We start from the raw sequence: 15,389 nt of genomic DNA, 5'->3' as shown, positions 1-15,389 counted from the left end.
AATAATTTGTCAGACAACAGGTGAGAAAGACTGACACGAAAGAATTCGAGATTCCACCCCATTCAGGCGAAACCCCCCCACGCGCCCTCCTTGAAACTGACAAGAAAGCTGTACAGAATAGCAAATAAGTTACAATTCGTCTTTAAAGAGACTGATTGTCCATCACTTAAAGCGCCCGACACCCTCGACCTCTTGTGAAGTTTGGAGTTCAGGAGCAGCTGCCTTTCGTCCGCCCCCCCCTTTTTGTCTCCCACGATATATTTGTGCACTTCTCCCCCCCAAACCCCGACATTTCCTCACCTACAACTCCCCCCCCCACAAAAAATACACCCTATAGTGCTTTCAGAATCGTACGATATTGCACAGGTCAGCGGTATAAACCAGAGGAGCTGCTGCTTTGAAGAAGAAACGGGGACCGGGGAAGGCAAAGAACTACAGCTCTCCACAACATCTTTTTTATTATGATTATCATGATTATTATTCTGGAAAGAAAGAAAGAACTAAAGATATACGCACCCGGAACAGGGAATAAAATAAGGAGTGTCATAAATAATCAAGTCAAAAATGGTTCACGGTGACGCTTGCCGCGTTTCTCCTTAGAGATCCAGAGAACTGGAGACTCGGGCAGTTAGGACCAACAGATCCTTTCAAAAGTGGACCAGGGCCATAAGGCCAGGAGGCTTCCAAGCAACATAGCACCCCCTCCTCTCCCCGCCAGCATTTGGCACCATCTGGACACGTGATTTCTCCCCACCACCACCAATGCACGAGGGTGATCTCCTTTTGCGCAACGCTTCTCCATATTTTTTTTTAAATAGCCAAATCCATCTTAAAGCAGAGCAAAGCCAAGCGCTCTCATCAGCCCCCACTCTCTACTTCTACAGAGCCCGGGTTGTAGTTCTGTGGTGGTCTCACCACGACTGTTCTGTCCTCCTCCTGAACAACCCAAAAGTAGAAGGAGCGAACCGCGAAGGAGAACAGTCTCTCCACGCCGGGCGTTGCGCAGAGCATCCGGGCGCTACTTACACAGCCAAATCTTTGCTTGGTTCCTGCTGGTCCTTGGTGATGGGGGGCGACACTTCGTCCCGGAGGCCTGGGCTGCGAGAGGCAAGAGAGGGTGGCTGTCCCTCAACGCGGTTCTTAAAGAAGCCACCCTCCTTCCATCCATTCATGACCCCTTCTCATGCCTTTCTTCCCTCCCTCCCTCCCTGCTCCATTCTCCTCCTGCCTCCCTGACTCGTCCCCTGTCTGTCTGAGCTAGGCCCAGTTCTCAGACGGGCCGCAGGAGCGGCACGGAGGTGACCACGGGGTGCGAGTAGTAGACGGGGTGGGGGAAGGTGAGCAGGGGCTGGCTGACAGGCGCGCTGGCCGCCGTCGGGCCGCCTCCGCCCGCCCCGCTGCCCCCGCCGTCGGCGCCGGCGCCGGCGCTCTCGTGGTACAGGATGGGCACCCGGACAATGCGCTGCGCCGCGGCATGGCTGAGGTTGGCCGCCTCCAGCTCGGCGGCCAGCTGCCGCTTCCACTTGTTGCGCCGGTTCTGGAACCAGATCTTGACCTGAGTCTCGGTGAGGTGGAGCGAGGCGGCCAGGCCGGCGCGCTCGGAGCTGCTCAGGTAGCGCTTCATGTCGAAGGTGGACTCCAGCTGGAAGACCTGGCTGCGCGAGAAGACGGTGCGAGTCTTCTTCTTGCGGCAAGGCTTCTTCTCCGGGCTGCCCGCCTCCGACTCGCGCTTTGGCCAGTCCTCGGCACCGCTCTCCTCCTTCTTCACCTCCTCCGAGTCGCTCTCCTCCAAGATGATCTCGTCGGGGCTCTTGGAGTCCAGCTCCTTCGCCTCTCGCTCGGCCTTCAGCAAGGGCTCGTCCGGGGAGTCCCTGTCTGTGCCCACCGAGGCCGGCGAGGAGTCTCTGAGGAAGGCTTTGTCCACGGAAACTGCAGAGGAACAGCAAGACACACGCACACAAAGAGCAAAAGTCAAGATCCGAGCAGCTAGCGAGGCTCGACTGTCAAGCTCTCTCTCTCTCTCCTCCCTGCTGAGCGGAGTGGAGCTCACTCCCTGGAAAGCGGGCTTGTGACTGAACTCACGAGGGAGTAAGCCTAGTGGGACACAGCTGGGGCTTACTTCCGAGGAAACGCACCTAGGAGGACGCTGGGATGCTGCCTCTTCGGGGTGACTCTGCAGAGACACTTCCGAGAAATAGACCTGGCACGTTTGATTCAGTTAATAGGACTTCTCTGCTCGGTAAAGGAAAACATGCGTATGATGGCAGTTCTGAGAACAGAATGATTAGAGTAGATCCATTGAGATGAATGGCCATAACTAAGTTAGGCCCATTAGTTTCAATGGGTCTGTTCTGAGTAGGACAACAAGGAAATCTGCAATACGTGTATGCTTGGGAAGAAGTCATTTTTATTCCTCTTAGGACACTTCTCTTAGGACTAAGCCCCATTGAGCACTGTGGAACTTCCTCCTGCCCTCCACCCAGCAGCCTTGCCTCCCTCCTCTTCCTGCAATGGGCTGGAGAGCAAGTCCCATTTAGCTGTATGGAGCTGACTTTCAAGTTCTGAGTTTTAAAGGATTGCAGCTGTGGGCTCCTCCACCGAAAGGCTGCGATCCTAACTGCTCCTAACTTGAGCATGAGCACCGTGGAAGTCAATGAACTTCCTGAAATGGCCTTTTCCTTGCTTCTCAGGCACATCCCCACCGTTAGCTGATAGGCTGATTTACTTGTGAGTAAGCCTCGTCGGATCCTAGCTACACTTCTTTGGAAGCAAGTCCTGTGGGGGATTTCATGGGACTTCCTTCCAAGAAAGTGTGGTTGGGACGAGAGACGGAACCAGAGAGAAGATATTTAGATACAGTATGATAAATGCCTCTTGTTTCTGAATAAATCCCGTGGAAATTAGAGTGGCACCAAACTTGGAGGGGAGAGGAGAGTAACAGATGGGTCGCAAAGAGGGATGAAAGTGGGGGACTCCGTTCAGTGCATATAGTTTCTTGGTGAGGAAACGAAAGCCAACCTTTGATCTCCACAAAACTAAATAAATGTTCTTCTGGCGAGTGCCTACAAGTCAGTGATGACTAAGGAAACATCGCTACTTCTCACTGATACGGGAAACCCTAGCTCACACCTGGAAGGCTTTATTTGCCCCGGGGGAGAGCTTGTTTGGGAGAAGAAGGGGAGACCTGGCTGACCCTGGAGAGCAGAGACCACCGAGGAAAACCACAACGGAGCAATGGAGATGGAGTCCAATCATCTTGGTGACAAAGACTTGGGCTTCCTTCAGGAAGAGACCTGGACCCTTTTGGCTCGTATGGGTTACTGAAATGGATGGGTGGGTGGGGGGCTGAATAGACTGGGGAGGGGAAGAGGAAGAGAGATGGAGAGAGGACTTTGATCTCCAGTACCTTCTGGCCTAGGCAGGTGGCCTCCGGCGGGCGTCAAACTGTAAGGATACCACCAGGCAGGGGACCTCTCCAGGTAGTGAGCAGGCAAAGCAAATCTCTGCGCCGGGATCTCGAATCTCGGGAAGGCGAGGTCACCCATCTGCGACAGGGCGAAGCCGGCCCCCTCCAGAGCCCCCTTGGCCGCCGGAGGGAAGAGCGCCCGGGGCTGCTTAGGAGACGCCTTGGGGTGGTCCCCATTGAGCAAGTTCTTGATGGAGAACGGCGACTCCTTGGGTTGCGACGACGGAGGGGGCTGCTGCTGCGGCGGCGGCGGCTGCGCTTGGCTGCCGGGGGCGTCCTGTCCGGTCTCGGGCATCCTTCCCACGTTGCCCACGTCCGCGGGACGGCGTTCACACTGCACTCCGGAGTGGCTCCGAGTTGGCCGATGGCATGGGGGAAGGACGGCAGGGGGAAGGAAGGGGAGAGGGGTGAAGTGGAGGTGGGGGCCGCACGACACCCGGACGAGTCCCGGTCCTCCAGCCAGGCAGGCAGCGAGACTTGGAAGTCCGTGGGGGCCGCTTCTCCTCCTCTTCCTCTTCCTCCTCCTCCTGCCGGTGCTGCTGCTGCGGCTTCTCCTGCGTCAACCCGGCGCCGAATGCTAACGCGGAAATCCAAATGTCAACCCCAGCGGGGTGGCGCTGGGCGGCGGCAGCGGCGCTGGGGCGCGGAGCGTGGCAAGCGGCCTCGGGCCGGGCAAGGCGTCGGCGGCGTCGGCTGGGCCCCCGGACTCCCCCAGTGCCACTAGGCAGGGCAAAGCAGAGTGAGTGAGGGAGAAGAGGGAGAGAAGCGAGAGGCAGGCGGCGCGCACCCCCCTCCCTCGCCTCTCCCCGCCGCCTCCGCCGCCGCCCCGTCCATCTCTCGCTGCCTCCACGCCCCCCTTCGATTTGGTCCTTTGGCTCCAGGCTACGAGAGCTCGCCTCTTATTGGCTTTATATAGTCCAATTAGGCAGCAAATGAGGACAGGGCTATTAGCACAAAAGGGTATTGGCTCGGTTGAAAAACCGCCGCGCCGAGGAAGGGGCGACGAGGACGCACAAAGTGAGGACCCCCCTGCAACACACACACACACACACACACACACACACACACTGCTCACTCTGTACAAACTCCCCTACCAATGACCCTCCGGAAGAAAGATCAGGAGGAGGGTCGCACGCCAAACCTGCCAGCCAGCCTGGACACCTCCTCTGCGCTATGGGGTTAGGGGTGGGGCAGGAGGCAGCGGCAGGGATTTTCCTTGGGGTTGCTTCCCCAAGGATTGGAGGGCGGGGGGGGGGGAGACTCGGCTGGCCGCCTCCGACACACCGACAGCAGCAGCCAAACCCAGCCTTGCTCTGGTTCGCTTCCCCGGAGCTGCGGGAGCGAATCCCGTTTGCCTAAAACGGGGCAGCCGGCGCTGCCCTTCTCCAGAGCAGCTTCATCCCATCCGGGGTGAGCCCTCGGGGTGGAAAAGTACCCCAACACCATCAGCACCACACCACCGATCCCATCTCCCCCTCCCACAAAAGCTTCGACGTGGGATGTGACCTTTCCCCAGGGGATCCATAGCTCGATCACTTCAAAACCGAAATAAAACCAAAATAAAAAAAATAAAAATGCTGGCCTTTTGGAGAAGGCGCTCGCAATTGACGTGTCAGATTCAAAGCTTCTCCACAGAGCTATTTCCCGAGAGAGAAATAAAGATAAATGGAGAACCGGATCCAAATAGATATAGACTGTTCTCTCTATAGATCAAGACAGATAATTGTTGCCAAACCAAACGTCACCAGCAGCCAAAGACCAGATGAACAGGAACCGGGTGAAAGCAAAGTGTTCCTCGCCACGGACGCCAAAAGGCCACAGATGCACCTATCAATAATAATAATAATAATAATAATAATAATAATAATAATAATATACTCTAGAACTTAAGCCCCATTGGTTCCGGTGAGTCGAATATGTTTAGGAGCGAGGATAAGTTTAAGAGCCTAAAGCTATTGCTCGTTGTGAATATTCTGCGAAGAGGTTTTTCATTCATGTAAAACCGGTCTGTCTCTCATTAGGTTGCTTTCTGCATCCTCTGAACTCTCTCATGTTTAAGCAAAATAGATTTAGGGCAATCCTATTCCTTTGAACTTAGCTGGGTTTGCTTCTGAATATATATTGTAGGATCACCTTGTTAAAGACTGAATATGGTTTCCTAAATATAGGTAATGTAAATTTAAAGCAAGAACGCCGCACAACTATGCTCAGGTAGTTTTGGAGGTTTCACCTAAAAAAAGAGGTTGCCTGCTACTTGCCAAAATGTTGTTTTTTAAAAAAGTGGGACAGAATAAAACATATGTGGAGGACACAGTGCTTTATACATTCACACGCCGGACACACTCTCCTCTAATGCGCCTTGTTTGAATTTATTTTTTCTTTTTTGCAGTTAGGTTTATTGCTTTTTTGGTAAAAAAAAATTCTGGGGGGAACAAATTTGGTAAGAAATGTGAAGGGTGCTTATAACGTAGATCGAACAGAAGCAAATTCCCCCCCCCCCTTTTTAAAAGAAAACCCTGAACTTAAAAATACTTTGGCATCCCTGCACACATCTATTTTTTGCTGTTGACACGAGGAAATGGAAGGAAGCGATCGTGGGAATCTAATCAAAGTCACTACTTTGCAACTGAAAAAAAATCCATTCAGCTACAATAGTTCGTTTTGCTTCCCATATTTTTCCAGATATCCCTGCCACATCCTACCTACCAGTTTTGCAAATTCTTCTTTCTTTCTTTCTTTCTTTCTTTCTTTCTTTCTTTCTTAGTCACGGACCCCTTCCCCATACCCATATTGCCCCTCTACGAATCTTTCCTAAAATTAAAGACACATTTTCCGAATGTTTCACACTATTATTGTTGTTATTATTATTATTATTACTACTACTACTGGGGAAGAGGACAAGCATCATGGGTCACGTCATTGCTTTCAGACAGAAATCCGCGTTAAAACTTTATCGACACACCGCTTGGCTTATCTGAGATGCCTTCAAAAAAACCGGGCAAACATGAAGATGCTGCCGAGGTGCCTCTAAGGAGAAACAAACCACCCTGGGTGAAATCAAGCTTTTGACCAGTGTCACATCTGGGTCTCGCAGAAAATGAAAATTGGTCTTTATAGACTTCGAAGATGAGCTGTGAAATATATCTAGACGCACATCCACTCACCGAGAGCATTATAGTTGGCTGAAAAGATATGAAAAATGTAATGAAATAGAAGTTCCTATTAATGTCATTGCTGGGAGAAGGAGGTGGCTGTTGTTGTTCCTCCCACTCACCCCCTTTTTGTTTGTTTGCTTATGTAACTCGGCAAAGTCACAGGCCGTGGAAGTCGGTAGCTGTATGAATAACCACAGGACAGATCAGAATAGATCTCTTTATAAGTCCGATTTGCCTAAGTTGCTGCTGCTTCTGAGAAATCGTGGCTCTCTCTTCCTCTTATCGAGATCGTTCTCAAATGAAAGTCACGTAAGACATGGATTTCCCCCACCGCCACCCTCCCCAAAACCCATTGCCGCTATAGTGTAGTCTTGGTGTAGTCAAGATGTAATTATTGGCATGGTCTTCATGATCGGCGATCAAAAAGAAAAGCAGATGCCTATCACTAGTTTGACTGCCTCAGTTCTATATATATCGGATATACATTGTTTTGAATGGCGTTGCCACCAGCACTTTGTGGAGCGCGCGTGTGCGTTGGGGGAATTAATTACGTGGAGCAACCAAAATAATCCGCTTGCACTCTTCCCGGCTCCGGTTTTCCCCTTAGCAAAACTAAAGGGCATAGCGCCCTCTGTTGGACTTCCCTGTGATAAGGAACCGTGGTTTCTGCTTTATTCTACGCGGCCGTTCAGGAGTCTTCTGGGGTCCAACTGCTGTGCGTGTGACTGTGTCCATTTTCCAACGAGATCCAGAAAGAAGAGACCCGTGGCATCCTAAAGACGAACAGTTTTATTGTGACATAAGACTTTTGTGGATTAGTACCCACTTCAAGAGGTGCTTGAATTAAGTTCATGCTTCCAGAGGCTGTGCTTACGCTATTGCAAAACCTCCAGAGTCCTGCAGCACCTTAATTAAAGAGAAGTCGTTCACCCAAGTCTACACCATTATAAATTTGCTGGTCTTTAAGGTGCTACAGGATTCTTCCTTAGGAAATGAGGCAGGCCCTAGTCCATCAAACTTTTCGCCAGAATAAATCTGTCTTCTTCTTTTTTAAGGTGGCTGCTGTGCAAGCTGGTCCTACTATTAGGCAGAGTGGGGCAGCTGCCTTAGGCGGCAGAAGCTGAGGGTGGGCGGTAACAGTGGACCAACCCTATCCCCTGAGTGTCCCAAGCTTGAGTCTAAGCAAGTGTGTTGCCTCAAAGTTGAAATCAGATTCAGCTGCCCCCCCGTTGTATTTTTTATATGGAAGTGGGAAGGATACCAAGGCAGCAAAATGTCTTGGCCCAGCCCTGCTGCTTTAACTAACTGTGCAATCCTACACATGCATACTTAGAAGGAAGCCTGACTCAGTTACTCCTAGTAGATTGAAACTTAACATGCTTACATTCCCTCTGGAATACATGAATTTAGGCTTTTTACCCACTCCTATTTATTCTACATCCAATGCTGGTTTGGCAAACAGTACACACATGACTTTATGTGTATGTCCTGTTGTTTCTTACGAAATGTTGTTGTGATCCCCCCCCACTCAGTTTTGACCTGAATTGAGAAACAGAACAACCCAGCTGTGTCTAAACCAGTCATGTGTACACAACCTTAGTATGATACAAATGGCAAATGAACCAACCCAGGGATCTTGTATAGGCAGGCCATTTGCCATCTATTGTTGGACTACAACTCTGATCAACCCCAACCAAGAGATAGGGATGATGGGAGCTGTAGTCCAAAATAGCCACAGGGAGCCACTTTGGCTGTCTCTGATGAACATCACAAGAAGTTCTTGTCTGGATATACTGCTTTTAACAGTATTTTGGCTTACTGGGTCTTAAACTCAAAGGAAATAAATATATTTGAAGGCCCTGCATTTGATGCCAAGGGAGAAAGAGACAAAGATCAAGTGATCCCGCCTTCTGTCTGGAAGGACCAGCTTCTCCTTATGCAATATTGATGGCTGAATGGAAGTGTTTCTATTTCTGGGTCCTGCGAAGAAGAACTAGTGACGTCTCTTGGCTTGCATTCCAGGGCACAGTTCAGCTGCTCAAACACCATTCACCTCAATGGGATTTCAGCATCCCTATTTCAGCAGTAACTGTGCCTCGAACACGTTTCCTGGACTGAGCGACGCACAGCTCAATGGACCTTCAGGAGGAACAGAGCAATTTTTGCCAGTCTGAAATACACGGCAAGTTTAACAATGTACACCAAACAAACTATTAATTTCTTTTAGCTCTCTCTCTCTGTGTATTGGGGAAGGAAGCACTGAAAACACGTGGTTACATATTTTACAATATAACTAAGTGAACTGGGATTATTTACCACACAGTGTGCAGTATATATTCCTTTCTGTACTTTTCTGCTGTGTCCTTTCTCTCCCCATGAGAACCTAAGAGAAGCAATCTGGATCAGGCCAGTGACCCATCTAGTCCACTATCCTGTCCTCACAGTGGCCAACCAGAAGCCTGGGGAAAGCATGCAAGCAAGACCATAGTGCAACAACCCTCTCCACTCCTGTGGTTTCCAGCAAATGATATTCTCTGGCTATCTGACTACCCAGAGATAGAACATAGCCATCAGGGTTAATAGCCAATGATAGCCTTATCCTCCATGGATTTGTCTAAGCTCCTTTAAAGACACCCAAGTTGGTTGCCATCGCTACCTCTTGTGGGAACAAATTCCACAGCTTGACTATGTGAAGTACTTTCCCCACCTTTGTCTTCCAACGTTCAGTTTCATTGGATGTCCCCAAATTCTAGTGTTATGAGAGAGGAAGAAAAACTTTCCTGTCTCTGCTTTCTCCACACCAGGCTTAATTTTAAACATCTCTGTCATGCCTCATCTCACTTGTCTTTTCTCTGAACCTTTCCTCATGTGGGAGTTGCTCTGTTTCTGTGATCATTTTGGACTTTCTCCTTCGTGTGCTGCCTTTTTGGGCTGTAAGTCTCCAGGCAGGGTCCATTCCCCTCAGTTAGAGCTGGAACCTGATTGCAGAAGTTTCAAATGGGTTGAGTCAATTACTAGATTTGTTCAAGTTGCATAGATTTGTATATAGGCAAACACGATGGCTTGAATTCTAAGTTAAGGTATCCCAATATTTTGCACCTCTTCCACTTTCCCCCAACTTACTTGAACAGCTCCCTCTTTGCCCTCTAGTGTGGCACCATCGCTAGAAGGTTTCAGTACTCAGGAAAACAAGAAGGACAGTGTCATGCCAGAGGGACTAAAGGCACCTTTGCAAATAAGCTGGAGGCATTTTAGACTTTTAGATGACATCTGAAGGCAGCCCTGTTTAGGGAAGCTTTTAATGTTTGGTGCATTACTTTATTTTAATATTGTGTTGGAAGCCACTCAGAGTGGCTGGGGAAACCCAGCCAGATGGGTGGGATATAAATTTTTTATTATTATTATTATTATTATTATTATTATTATTATTACATCCCATATTTTGACACATAGTATGCATTCACATGTAGAGGAATCCATTTAATGCTGCACACCTATGTCCAATCCCTTGTGCCCAGTGATAGTTATTCCAGAATAACAGGCCTCCTTGGTTATACATTTACATTCACCAACATATATATAATTTCCACTTTATATTGTCAGTGAAAGCGTGGGAAGAAAAACCTACCTCTTTACCATACTTTAACTGACTTAATTGTAACAACTGCAAGATGGTTAAAGGCTGTTAAGTGATCTTGAGTATCTATGCAACCTTAAGGAGAGTGCCTGAGGTGGAGGAGAAGATAGATGCGATTTCACCTGGCCAAGAAAATGGCATGACTGAGTACCGAGTGAGATAAACATCTATGGAAATATAGACCAGCCAGTGCTGCCAGTTAGATCCACAACCCACTTAAGCTGAGGCTCTTGGATTTCAGTGAAACCAATGAGACAAAGCAGACTTCAATTTGAGTAGATCAGCTGCCTTGGGCGGCTTTCCGAAGTCAGAGGACACACCGCAGTTTACAAACTCTCAGACAGGATGGTATTTCTCTAACTTAAAAGTGAACTGTGAAACCTTCTCTATTATCTTGCTTTAAAGGCACATTAGATGAGAGAGTGTTTTCATTTTGTTTTGATTAGCATGCAATGATTTTTTGAAAAAAAAAGTATGGGCAATATTTGGAAATTGTTAAGAACATAAAACATTATTATTATTATTATTATTATTATTATTATTATTATTATTATTATTATTATTATCAAGGCCTGGTCTGGTTCCAAATCACTACTTTGATGGAGAAACCAGAACCAGTGAACTTTATGCCATCATTTCATAAGGAGACCATTGTGGTGGAATATGCACCCCAAAATGTTTGCAGGCACAAATAGTACTGAAACAGAATCATGCAAAGCCACCCCAATACCATCATGAGCACAAACCATCATAAATGTGCAATAGAAGGAACATCTAGAGAAGGCCCCAAGCTAGGTTTGAGTCTAGTGGCAGAAAGGAGGTGCGTATAAATGCAGTAAAGTGCTTCTCCTTGGGAGTAAAGGATCAACAATAATAAATGGAACGACTAACAAATTGCTGACCCTTCATGACACCCAGAATAATCTGCCTCAGGTTGAAGGATGGGAAAGGTGTGGTTTCCCAGCTATTGATGGACTCCAGCTTCCATCAACCCCATCCAGAAAGGAAGACAGGAGTTGTAGTGCAATAATACCTGGAGCTCCACTGGTTCCCCATGACTCTTTGACATAAGGATAGAGTCAGGCCTGATGTTTACCCAAATAGGTGGCTTTGGGCATGCCCAGTGAAAGCATTGACACTTTCTTCCTCCTTGAACAGCAGTCCCATCACACGATGCTTTTGAAAGTACCTTCAGAGGCATGTCATGGAACATTGATTATGGGACATGTTCCCTAAACCCCCCCCCCTTGGATATGTGAAATTTATGTGTGCAAGGTTTGTAGATGGTAGGTTGGGTATTGTTTTGTGGAAAGAGAGGAGAAAAGGACAGGTACATTGTTTCCCCACATGTTTGTCTGCAGATTATTCCTATCTGGTCAGTGCAAGCTGTTTGCTTTTACTTTAAAAATGGATGTCATAAGTCCATTCAAATATGCAAAACACCGAATTTCTAAAAGTTCCAGTAGTGAGTTGCTGGACCCTAAAATGTAGACATTTTCAAGCAAAGCTACTACTACTATACAGAATCCCTATACAACAGAAGGTTAACAAAATGAGAGGACTGACATACTGCGAGTTAAAATGTTACTATATATACAGCATATATAGTTAACTGGGAAATGGTGGCCCTGGAAATCTTTACTATTTTGTGGGGGGAGGCAAATGATAAGACCCCAGGCTTCATATACATATTTCACCTGAATGCTCCAATCCAATCCCAAATATATCCACTCAGGAATAATTTACATTTGTTTAAATAATTTAGATTTCTTAGTAAGTATGTTTAGGATTCCAGTGTTATTTAAAATTCTAGTTTAATATTTTATCCAGTCCATTTTTTATTTACTTACATACTCTCCAGGTGCTGCTAAAAATGCAAGCCACTTTCCCCTCTGAACAGAGGGAAATTATGGGAAGCCTTCCTAATCTATTTTATACAAGTTGTGAATGTTTGCCTTTAACAGCTTCATGATGGAAATTCACCACGGGGAAACTTTTCCCAGCTTGAAGATGCTGTGATGGAAAGCTTCAGCTATTGATTTTCCTACTTTTTATGCAGTTGGGAAACGTACAAAGTCCCTGGCAGGAAAACAACAATTGTGGCCTGCAACCATCATCCCACTCACCCACCTCAAACCTTGCAGAACTAAATTTTATATACCCAAGAGGACTTGTTTTGGGTGGGGTATGTTCCCCAGTGTCTCCTCACATGCCGCTGAAGATACTTGCAAAAGCAGCATGTGATGGGATTGCTGTTTGAATAAAAAAAGACACCAAGTTGCATCATAAATACAGTGGTGCCTCGCAAGACGAAAAGAATTCGTTCTGCGAGTCTTTTCGTCTTGCGATGTTTTTTGTCTTGTGAAGCACTGTCCGTCACAACTGCGCCTCTTCAAGCGGCTTTAAAAAAAAAGCGCAAGACGTTTTCGTCTTGCGAAGCAAGCCCATAGGGAAATTTGTCTAGCGAAGCAACGCAAAACCGAAAAACCCTTTCGTCTAGCGAGTTTTTCGTCTTGCGAGGCATTCGTCTTGCGGGGCACCACTGTATATTGTTGCGCAAAGCAATCTAGATGATTCAAGTAAGCAAGCCAAACAACACACAGCAGAATATCATTAACAGAATACTTTTATTAACTGTCTTCCCTTTCTATACCATCTTTCTTCCACCATGGATCCCAAGGTGTCATACAGGTGATTCCCATTCAGGTACAGATCAGATCCATACCTGTTTAGTGTCACCAAAGTAGTGGCTTTGAGCACCTTCAAACCATACCTTGGGTGAGGTGGCTGAAGAGGAGGTATTAAACCCAGAAAAGTGGTGTCAAGGTGAAGCTGAGAAGCCTAAAGAAGGAACAGAGATGTATTTAAAGAGTGTGAGGAATCCACACATGCAATCATGATCATTAGGGTGTGTGCTATACCAGTTAGATGGTTTAAATTGTGTTTGAAAACAAAGCCAGATGCATATTAATCCAGTGCCACTCAGGGACTGGTTACAAATATATATGCACTCATTCATACAGTTAAATTTCTCCTAAATCATTTGATTTAAGTGATATCTGGATCTGAATGTTTCATTTCATGCTATTACCGAAAGAGTTTATTGTGGGTATAAGAAATCCACAGTTGTTTACACATGTAACTCAATATTAAGCATTGCAAAGCAGTGCATATTTGGCAAATGGAGTGAAGTGCTTGGTTCTGTATTTTCATGATTTGGATTTAGGGTTGTTGAATTGAGCTGGATCAAATGTCTCCAGATTTTCTCATCTAACAGGGAGCTGTCTAGCACTGTGATTTTTTAAAGCCATCCATTGAATCACAGCTGTGAAGCAAACTCCTGCCTACCAGGGTCATCCTGAAGATTTATGACACTCCCTGAAAGACTTGGGGTCTATAAAGCTATGAATGGATTACACTAATAACATTGATCATATATTTTTCAATTGAGATAACTTTTTTTAGAACACAGTGAGTAATAGAAGACACCAGAATGAGGACTACTTACACAGAATGCTGCAATAAATATTGCTGAGGTACCTTGTATTGCCAAGTTGTGTGCATTAGATGGCTGTACCAGTAAAGGAGATTAGAGAAAAGTCATACATCTATTTTACAGTGGAAGAGTCTTGCTCATCTGTATGACGTCTGCGAGATCTGAAGTGTGGCATGTGGCTTTATCAAATGAATTCAATACCAATTAATGCTTTATAAATAAAGGGAATAAAGAAAATAATATTTCCCATGATGACTGGAGTAAAAAACAACAACAATTACTACTGCATATATACATATCTTCTCCTACTCTTAATTCGTTGGTAACTATTACTCATGTAGGGCACAATCCAACAAAAGTTAATCATGACTAAGACATCAATTCTAGGCAGGTTTATTCAGGAGCAAGTCACATAAAGTGTGTCTTACTCTCAGGCAAGTGGATTGAGGATTTCAGGTTGAATTCCTTGGATTTGAATTGAGCTTAGCTAGCAACTACATTTTGTCAGGGCTAATTACATTCACCCCTCCTGTTGGAGGCCAGTGCAGAGCTGCATATGTGGACAGGATTCTCATAACACATTGTAGAGCCCTCTCCATTATCCCCTTCTTCTTCCAGGTGTGTAGCAAGTCATCTCACCTTTATTTGGAATGGGAGGGAGAGGATTCAGCAGCCACTCTCCTTCTCAGCTCTTCAGTGGACAGGCTATGTGAGCTCCTAGCCCCCAGGTGCTCCCATGGGAGGACACAGAACATGGGCGGAGAACTTGTGGTCCTTCAGGTGGTGGTCACCCATGACCATTGGCCTTGCTGGCTGGGTCTGATGGGAATTGGAGCCCAGCAATATCTGGAGGGCCTATGGGTTCCCCACCCCTAGAATAGAACACACTTCAGATTTAATGTCCCTTTAAAATTAATGGCATTTTAAAACCATTGCAACTAACTCTCATTTCAAGGATGGGATGGTTATGTTTGGCTGAATTATGCTGCACTGCACACATCCAGGAAATTGCCTTTGTTACAGAACGGCTCTCCCATTCCACAATGGTGTGCTGAAAGTGACAGAACAGCAACAGATCGAATCTGCATTAAAAAAAAAATCCTCTAAGCTTTCACATGAGATCATGGTGTGTCTATGTGTATTTAAGGAATACTTGTTGCCATCCTGCTGAGTCATCCTGGAGCAGATCTTCAACACACATTCATTAGCATCATTCCCACATGCATCAATAATATTTGTTCCCTAATTAGTGTTTGTAGAACTGCACATAACATTGGATTTAAACAAGAATTATTTTATTACTATTTTACAACCCATAATTAATTGGATAATGTTCACAAGGATCAATTGTGTAAATGCGCTGTTTGGGATAGTTTCTTCTGCTGATTTAGTGTTGACTGATCCCTTTACTGTACTGGGAAAGGATTTCTCTGTGTCTGAAAGGGTTTCTCTATGGCTGTGTCTGAAACTGGTCTGTGTGCCTGTCATTAGGTGGCCAAGTGGGGATATTAAGTGATGATACCAAGAAAGCTTGGAGGGCATAATGAAGGTGTCACCTCCCAGAAGACCCTGTTCCTTGTTCCTATCATTCTATCTTCAGAGAAGGAGGGATAGAGCAGACTCTCCCTTATGGAA

At 46.5% G+C, this 15,389-nt stretch overlaps 2 protein-coding genes across 2 annotated transcripts in view; both read right to left on the bottom strand.

Annotated features, from left to right (window-relative positions):
- HMX2 (H6 family homeobox 2) overlaps positions 1 to 1,243 on the bottom strand; it is a 33,461-nt gene extending 32,218 nt beyond the window's left edge. Inside the window, exon 1 of the mRNA XM_081192111.1 lies at positions 1,027 to 1,243. Coding sequence (XP_081048237.1) covers positions 1,027 to 1,172 — 146 coding nt within the window. The 5' untranslated portion in view covers positions 1,173 to 1,243. The remainder of the gene's footprint in view (positions 1 to 1,026) is intronic.
- On the bottom strand, positions 1,176 to 4,346 carry HMX3 (H6 family homeobox 3). The gene is made up of 2 exons (XM_081192110.1): positions 3,407 to 4,346; positions 1,176 to 1,929 (listed from the first exon to the last, which is right to left on the bottom strand). Exons 1-2 carry the CDS (start codon positions 3,759 to 3,761, stop codon positions 1,271 to 1,273), a joined length of 1,014 nt encoding a protein of 337 aa, XP_081048236.1. The 5' UTR covers positions 3,762 to 4,346; the 3' UTR covers positions 1,176 to 1,270.
- Positions 4,347 to 15,389: the final 11,043 nt, after the last annotated feature.

Source organism: Podarcis bocagei, assembly GCF_964188305.1.
Source record: "Podarcis bocagei genome assembly, chromosome: 4".
Taxonomy (NCBI): Eukaryota; Metazoa; Chordata; class Lepidosauria; order Squamata; family Lacertidae; genus Podarcis; species Podarcis bocagei.
Note: the sequence above shows the minus strand (reverse complement) of the source record. Positions and strands in the feature narration are given on the sequence as shown.